Genomic DNA, 9,517 nt, shown 5'->3' on the forward strand with positions numbered 1-9,517 from the left:
AGTACAAAAAATAATTAACTTGAATGAAACACTTGATACAAAAAAGAAGTTACAATCATTTTTAGGATTGGTTAACCAAGTAAGAGAATATATTCCTAAATTAGCAGAAAACTTAAAACCATTACAGAAAAAATTAAAAAAGGACATAGAATATCATTTTGACGAAAAAGATAAAATACATATACAGAAGATAAAAAATATGTGTAAAAAATTACCAAAACTATATTTTCCAGATGAAAAGAAACAATTTACATATATTGTAGAAACTGATTCTAGTGATCACAGCTACGGAGGAGTTCTAAAATATAAATATGATAATGAAAAAATTGAACACCATTGTAGATATTATTCCGGATCATACACGGAACCACAATTAAAATGGGAGATAAATAGGAAAGAACTATTTGGATTATATAAATGTTTGTTAACATTTGAGCCATATATTGTTTATAACAAATTTATAGTAAGAACAGATAATACACAAGTAAAATGGTGGATAACACGGAAAGTACAGGATTCAGTAACTACAAAGGAAATAAGGAGACTTGTATTGAATATACAAAATTTTACATTTACAATTGAAGTAATACGAACTGACAAGAATGTTATTGCAGACTACCTATCAAGACAAAGGTACCCAAACAGATGAAAGCCAAGAATCAAAAGACATATTTACAATCCTTACTACTCTATCTTTACAGATGGATGGTATGGGAAAAAGATTACAACAGCTAGAGGAAAGCAAGCTAAGTCAGCAGCATGACTATAAAAATGCGGAAATAGGTCAATCGAAAGACTCTAAACTTCCAGTGTTAGAAGGAGACGTTGGGAAACTCCAAAAAACCCATAACACAGTTGCTTTATATACAGCTGCAGGTACAAGCAAACAAGTTAACAAAAAGCCACATATCAATGTAAACCTAAACAACGTATTTGATAAGCCATTTACATCAAAAAAGCCAAGAGAAGCAATAGTTATAGCCCCACAAACTACAACCTATGCCAATAGCCTACACCACAACAAAAAGGTATATAACCATATTACTCAAACATATATTGAGAATATATATAAAATTCAGACATTCTTGAACCTAAACCCTAGATCAACTACTACTACAGATCCAACACAGGATTATGTAACCCAAAAACTACAGGGATATAATAGGCTTATAGCCCAGCCAAAAACAAAAGCAAACCTAGTAAAGACATGTTACAACTACGGACTACTTAGCACAGTATATACCCACGACGGAGAAGAAATAATTGGAATACCAGAGCTATACAAAGCATTTGTCACCTTTAAGAGAATTACAAAAGGCAACCTATTCTTCATCAAATTCTATACAGCACCAGCGGAAATACTATATGACGAAATAAAACCCATAATACAGGTGATAAAGATAGGACTAACACGAGATATGATAATACCGGAAGAGATAGAGAAACAACCGGAGATACAGAAAATGGAGATACCAAGTTTCTATGCCAATAAAAGAATAATTGGTATAGCAACTATTATTCAAGAACTAGCTAACAATTATCTACAAGGAAATGCTATCTGGAGCTACTATTCCAGAGACCAGTTAATGATATATGCCAACTCAAAGGAACTACGACAAGGAGATATGGATGAAGTCCAGAAATGGATTTTATCATTATTAAAGCCAGAAATGCAACCAACTACCAGAGCATTGAAAAAAGAATTTATTTCAAACGAGTTATTAACAAGATACTGCAAACTAGTAGGACACAAATACCCAGACCACATATGTTCAAAGTGCAACGGAGATGATAACTATGTACCAGAAGTCCAACTAGAATGAAGGTATCAGCAAGAAGACAAATGAAGGAAATAGCTATTGAAAACAAATAATGTAAAGGGTCGAGTCATGTAAAAAAGTCGTAAAGTAAATAGTAAGAGTCATAATCATGAACAGTAAAGGTCGTTCATGAATAGTAAGAGTCATGTAAAAAAGTCGTAAAGTAAATAGTAAGAGTCATAATCATGAATAGTAAAGGTCGTTCATGAATAGTAAGAGTCATTTGTGAACAGTAGGAGTCGTTTTAATTTTCTATATAAAGAATGTAAATCCGAGGAAGAAGAGACATCCTCAGACACCTTCATCCTCACCTTATCTTCTCTCAATAAAATAGCTGATTATATACAAACTTCTGAAAGCTATGGAGCATTCAAACGAGTTACAAAACCAGGTAAGTTTATTCATAATCATGTTTAACTAAACTCTTGTATTCCTTATAATCTCTTGAATATCATAATTGTTTATCATATTATAGTATTGTTATAAAGAACATCTTAAGAAAGTTTGCCTGTCTAATAATGCTGAGAGTAGTTAAGCCCAGACTATGTCATCCTAAAGTGGAAACCAGTAGGCAAGGAAGCCGTTTAGGGGAGTACACAGAGTTGAGGCGCTATTAGGGTAAATGATTGAAGCATGAAAAACATGGTAGTGACCAGAAAAGATTGTTCAGTATAACTTATTAAAATATGATAAATAATATGATAAACAAAGAGGTTAGAGGGAATATGTTTAGTAAATACATGATAAGGATAAATAGTAAATCTGAATGAACAACCACAACCACACGTATTTATTAGAAGAAAATATTGAGTACAAAATACTTATATTATATATCTTTAACAGACTTAATAACGATGTTAAAAGAAAAATTTATGATATTTTAGTTACTTTTGAAATAATATATGTAATGGAACAAGCATTTACAGAACTAATTGTATCACAAGAAATAGATATATTAGATCTATATGAACTAGATTTATATTCAGATTAATGATCACATATCAAGTTAATAAAATCTGTTTATAAATGAAACATAACACTTTTCATTATATAAGATTCTATAACACCCAGAAATGGAAACTTCTTAAAACCCTCAGTAACATAAATAGAAAAATAGATTGTGTTAAACACAATATTAAAACCTGCAAAGACATAATTAGATATAATAGATTACGTAATAAAGCTTTATTAACTATAGAAAATGAAATTGAATTCTATGAAGATAAACTTGAAAGTTATCAACACAGAAAAGAAATAAATCTAAGAAATATAGAAACCATGAATATATGTATCAACAGATATACATCTCAATATTAAACATGACCCCTAAAATTGGTATGATCCTTGTTAGTAAAGGTGTTTAGGGGTAGAAATCACTCAGAGTATTCTAAAAACCTTACCTTGGATCATAGGGATGAAGTTTGGGACGAAATCCCCTTGAGAGAGCAAGCCTTAACCCCAAAAATGACTTGGGAACTCTCTAGACCGGTCTTGAGGTATTTAGGGGCCTGCTACTAGCGCACCCGCGCATAGGCCGCGCTAACGAGGCAGAAAGAAACTCAATTAGCGCTGGCTACGCGCTCCCGCTCTAAGGCCGCGCTACTGACACATTCCCAGTAAAATGATCATAACTTTCTGTATACAACTCCAAATGACAAACGGTTTACTGCGTTGGAAACTAGACTCAAAGGGCTTTAATTGGATAGGTTGTGAATCACATAACTCCTTATATGACTGGAGATATGATCGTCCAAAATGAGGTCTTGTGCGCACTCATTTACAATTTTCGTCCATTATGAAATTTTCCAACTTGGCTTAGACTTAGGCCTCTCCTTAGACCCCAATCCACCTCTAATATGAATTATATGCTTATTAACATATCCAATTGATACCCATTATATCATGAATCCTCATTTGCACACAAAATGAAATAATTAGCGAACCTTGGCACGACGAAATCTCAAATTACTTGGAAAAAATTTTCCGGGGCCTTACATTCTCTTGTCACGCCCCGAAATCCAAGGAGCGCGACCGACACTCGACCGGGTAGCCCCGGCCAAGCGGGCCTGGGTGCCTTTCCTATTCCACATGTTACCCCGCATTTTCATTGTCCATTAATCAAGTAAAATAGTCATTTGTAAATTAAAACACCCTTTTTACAAAACGTACATAGCCACTTAATGAAGTTTACAACTTACATCTCCCCATATACAAAATACATATTTACATAAGTTTGCAACCCACATTTACTGTCGGAGCCTCTAAGGATATAAAAGGATGATACGATACTTGCCGGCAACAAGGCTCCAACTATACCTTACACAAATACCATAATAAGACTCCGGGAAGGAAAGCGGCATGAGCCACGCAAGGACCCGAGAGGAAAAGGGCTCACCAATGCTTCTGGAGGAAAGTGAATGGGAGCTACGGACGGTGCACTAGAGTACCTGCTATGGATCCACCTATAATCATAACACGAATGTAGCGCCCCCGACAAAAGGAACGTCAGTACATTTGAATTCTACTGGTATGTATGAACAAACTTGCCCTGAGTAAACTCAACCATACACAAAACACAAGTAACAAGTAGTAATGAAATCACCAATTAAATACACCTGAAAGAAAACAATCAAGCCAAACAAGTTACAAACTCTCCATTTTCCCTTTAACATTTTCATATCAATGATTTCAAAATTTTCTCATATTTTCATTTCAATAGTGATTTCGATCACTTTCCATCCTTATTACCTCGGCCACCCTTATTACCTCGGTCACCCTTATCACCACAACCCACACCTTATTACTTCGTGTTGCGGCGCGCAACCCGATCCCACCATACAATCACAATTCACAAATAACACAACAACAACAACAATAGTTCACAAAGAACAACCACAACAATTTCTCGAAGAACAATAACAACAATTTCTCAAAGAATTTCCACAACCATCAATACTATTTCCATCATGTTCAACAACTCGTATGCATTTTATATCACCGCGATAATTTCCAATACAATCCATATATGTTATGAACAATAATAATAATTTCTCAAAGGATTTCCACAACCATCAATACTATTTCCGTCATGTTCAACAACTCGTATGCATTTTATATCACCGCGATAATTGCCAATACAAGCCATATATGTTATTACAACAATTGTTCCAATTTTATCATTGAAGATTTCCTTCTATCATTTGTTTCTCAACTCTTACCACATAACACATTCACAATAACACATTTGGTTTATTGCCAATTACAGACACCATTATATCAGGAGATCTAACCACAAACAATCAAATCATACCAAATACAATAATTCCACAAGTAGTTCACGTAGATATTACATACCAGATATTCGTGCACCAAACAGAGTGACTTTACAAAGGTCAAAGTTAGCCATACATACCTCGTTTTAGCTTTCCTTAAGTTACTACGATATTTCGGAAACTCTAGCAACTTCAATCTATTTTGAGACGTAACAAAATTAACACAAATTAGGAAGGTAATCATGGTTTCAGCTTATTGGAGCATTTTATCAAACACTAGTTGAGCATCTTAAATATTAACTTCCTTTTACAAGATTTCCTTCATTCCCCAACCCAATCTTTACCTATTTATGTTCATCAATCTTTCCACAACCCTATTTGCACATTCATGCATACATAATACTATTATACCAAGAATCGTACCTCAATGACCAATCTCACAATCTCTACAATACCAACACAACCTAGGTTAGACACTTATGGCTCCCAATCACCATCCCATGAGTTCTAATGTGTATATCATACATAAATAATCACCATAGAGTAGTTAGAGATGATAGACATACCTCTTGTAGTAAGAATTTTTAAGAATCCCCACTTTTGGTGTTCTTGAAAAATTCAAGGATTTGAAGGAAGATCTAAGGATTTTCAAGATTAATCCTTGTTAGTAAAGGTGTTTAGGGGGTAGAAATCACTCAAAGTATTCTAAAAACCTTACCTTGGATCATAGGGATGAAGTTTGGGACGAAATCCCCTTGAGAGAGCAAGCCTTAACCCCAAAAATGACTTGGGAACTCTCTAGACCGGTCTTGAGGTATTTAGGGGCCTGTTACTAGCACGCCCGCGCATAGGCCGCGCTAACGAGGCAGAAAGAAACTCAATTAGCGCTGGCTACGCGCTCCCGCGCTAAGGCCGCGCTACTGACACATGCCCAGTAATTTGATCAGAACTTTCTGTATACAACTCCAAATGACAAACGGTTTATTTCGTTGGAAACTAGACTTAAAGGGATTTAATTTGATAGGTTGTACATCACACAACTCCTTATATGGATGGAGATATGATCGTCCAAAGTGAGGTCTTGTGCGCACTCATTTATAATTTTCGTCCATTATGAAATTTTCCAACTTGGCTTAGACTTAGGCCTCTCCTTAGACCCCAATCCACCTCTAATATGAATTATATGCTTATTAACATATCCAATTGATACCCATTATATCATGAATCCTCATTTGCACACAAAATAAAATAATTTGCCAACCTTGGCACGACGAAATCTCAAATTACTTGGAAAAAATTTTCCGGGGCCTTGCATTCTCCCCCGCTTAGGATCATTCGTCCTCGAATGAGGATCGAGGTTCATTCATTAGCTATCCTTATGTAACTTCAGCTTGTTCACATCATGAAATATATCAACAGCCCCGAATTTGGCTAACTCCCTAAATTTTCGAAAATTTCGCCAGAGTTTCCTTTGTAATTAGGCCTATCTACCTGTCAGAGAGCCCCCAAAACGTATTTCCAAGTACCATTACACAGTTTCTGTCATCCCTACAACTGGTATACAATTCATTACCTCAACAACTTATACATATTCATACACTTTAAACAACTTTCACTTAGCTCATTCTCTTTACACCGCAAATTGCACATGGTTCAACCAATGCCATTTACTACACAAAACTGGGTTACTTCAACGAGCCCCATACAATTCAATTACTTTAACATGTCAAAAACGCTTCAATTAATCATTTACCTCAAGGGTTGCACATTACCCTTATAGCATCAACATTTAAAATTTGGCATACATTAAGAAGTTACAACAATAAGGCAATTTGGGGAAAATGGGGTGTCTTGCACAAATCTAAACACTACCTCAAATTGCTTAAAGACAACTGTTCGCACGATCCCTACTAGACTTGTTCGAACAGATGTGGATATTTCTCTTTCATTTCTTTTTCTGCTTCCCATGTGGCTTCCTCGACTTGTTGACTTCGCCATAATACTTTAACTGCAACAATTCCCTTGTTCCTCAATTTTCAGACTTGCCTATCAAGAATGGCAAATGGTATTTCTTAATATAACATCTCTTCACTAACCTCGATAGTTTCAACCGGCACAATAGCGGATGGATTTCCCACTACTTTATTTAACATGGACACATGGAATACCGGATGTACTAATGACATCTCAAGGGGAAATTCCAGCCTATAAGCCACCTGTCATATCCTTTGAGCGATCCGATATGGCCCGACATACCTTGGGCTCAATTTACTTTTCTCCCCAAACCGCATGACTCCATTCATGGGAGATACTTTCAAGAACACCCAATCATCTACTTGGAATTCCAATTCTCTTTGACGCACGTCTGCATAGGATTTCTGACGACTCCGAGCAGTTTTCATCCTCTCCTGAATGACTTTAACTTTTTCCATAGCCTGATGCACAAGATCTAGCCCTAACAGTTCTTCTTCACCAACCTCAAACCACCCCATCGGAGATCTACACTTCCTTCCATACAATGCCTCAAATGGGGCCATCTGAATACTAGCATGAAAGTTGTTATTGTAAGCAAACTCAACAAGCGAAAAATGGTCATCCCGACTTCCTTTGAAACCTAGAACACCAGCTCGCAACATATCTTCGAGCATCTGAATAGTCTGCTCTACCTGCCCATCAGTTTGTGGATAAAAGGCTATACTAAGATTTACTTGAGTACTCAAACCTTGCTGAAATTTCTTCCAAAGGTTTGTCGTGAATTGAGCCCCTCGATCGGAAATGATTTAGGCTAGGGTGCCATGCAACCTGTCTATTTCTTTGATATACAATTGAGCATACTGCTCCACCACAAGCGACGATTCAACCCTATTTTGCACATTTTCCCTACCTTCATTAGACTTTACAAGACAAACTTTCAAATTAGCCACTAGTGAACCTCCATGGCCAACTACCTTTGACATATCGCCCAGTGAGCTAAATTACCCATAGATTTCCAGCTAAGAGCATCCGCCACGACATTGGCCTTTCTCGGGTGATAGAGAATCTCAATGTCATAGTCCTTGACTAACCCGAGCCATCCTCTCTGTCTCAGATTCAACTCCTTTTGCTTGAAAATATATTGAGGCGCTTGTGGTCCGTAAATACATCAACGTGGACCCCATACACATAATGTCGGCAAATCTTTACACAAAAATTACCGCCACAAGTTCTAAGTCATGTGTTGCAGGGTTCTTTCCATGATTCTTGAGTTGCCTAGAGGCATAACTATCACCTTTACATGTTGCATCATTAGTGGAACATCTTTATCACATTTCTCTTACATATTACCTCCTAGTATTTGAGTTCTTCAATAATTTCCTTGACATGGTTACAATCTTTTGTGAATATATGCAACTTACTCTTCCAAATTTTCAACAAAAGACATTACTGGATGAGTTTTCTTATAGAACCTTCTATTTCAAAGGAATAACATCTTCTAGCCTGTGCACACACCTTCACATCATCGACATGCACGACATTGCATCAAATGTAATGTAACACTGTGCTCAGACCTTTCCTAGACAACCTTTTTCCTCCTTACATGACTTATAGAATTTAAGAAACCACTCCACTTTCCCTTGTGAACATTTTCATGATCTCTATTTACTGTTCAACACCACCCAAAACACATATCAATACCCTTCATACATATTCAATTCAGAAAGTGCCACTAGCCCGAACAATATATGTTGGTCCCATCTTTTCTTTCTAACTGGAATATTCATTCCCATTCTATTTCACTCATAGTGCATAATTGATAGCCTTACTTTACCACACACTTGTCTACCTCCCGTGAACTTGTAATATCATTGTGCCTGATTTAATGAGTTTATCATACCACAACTTCACCACTATTAGTATCACTTTCCATTATACGTAGACATGAACTATCTTTAGCTCCTTTAGTTGCCATTCAGTGTCACCCAAGTCGGTTACATTACAGTTAGTCCTTTATAACTTTTATTAACACTTATATGCTAAGCGAGTCCACCATTCTGATACAAGATATTTTATGATACCCGTGATCATCTCAATTTATAGGTTTTCTCCCCATTTCTTCTCACCTCATTCTTCCTAGCTAGTGAATAGCCATGCATTCTTCCACATGTTACGTGGTCTTTTCCCTTAGTTATTTCATCCCGCTCACCTCTTAACTCTTGTTAGGATATCCGTGGGAAAGTGTGTTCATCCGCAAATCACGTAACACTTCTTTGCTTGTAAGATTCTTTAGAGACCCTCCATCAAGCCCAAATACCCTCGTGGGTTATTATAGCATCACATTTATTTATCCCACTCATTTCGCCTTTCTTAACGTCTTGAAACTTTGGTTGAATCGCAATTCCATGATTAACCCATTCTAAAAACTCGCAAAATTTTCACCTTTGATAT

General features: G+C 36.3%; 2 protein-coding genes across 2 annotated transcripts; one reads left to right on the top strand and one right to left on the bottom strand.

The window, feature by feature from the left end:
• Window positions 1–710: 710 nt before the first annotated feature.
• On the top strand, window positions 711–2,355 carry LOC138872450 (uncharacterized). The gene is made up of 2 exons (XM_070150464.1): window positions 711–1,553; window positions 2,296–2,355. The coding sequence occupies exons 1-2, from the start codon at window positions 711–713 to the stop codon at window positions 2,353–2,355; spliced, it is 903 nt and encodes a 300-aa protein (XP_070006565.1).
• A 2,070-nt stretch (window positions 2,356–4,425) lies between these two features.
• Window positions 4,426–9,041, bottom strand: LOC138872451 (uncharacterized). The gene is made up of 3 exons (XM_070150476.1): window positions 8,967–9,041; window positions 7,349–7,758; window positions 4,426–4,435 (listed from the first exon to the last, which is right to left on the bottom strand). Exons 1-3 carry the CDS (start codon window positions 9,039–9,041, stop codon window positions 4,426–4,428), a joined length of 495 nt encoding a protein of 164 aa, XP_070006577.1.
• Between the last annotated feature and the right edge of the window lie 476 nt (window positions 9,042–9,517).

The sequence above is a fragment of the Nicotiana sylvestris genome, chromosome 1, assembly GCF_000393655.2.
Source record: "Nicotiana sylvestris chromosome 1, ASM39365v2, whole genome shotgun sequence".
Taxonomy (NCBI): domain Eukaryota; kingdom Viridiplantae; phylum Streptophyta; class Magnoliopsida; order Solanales; family Solanaceae; genus Nicotiana; species Nicotiana sylvestris.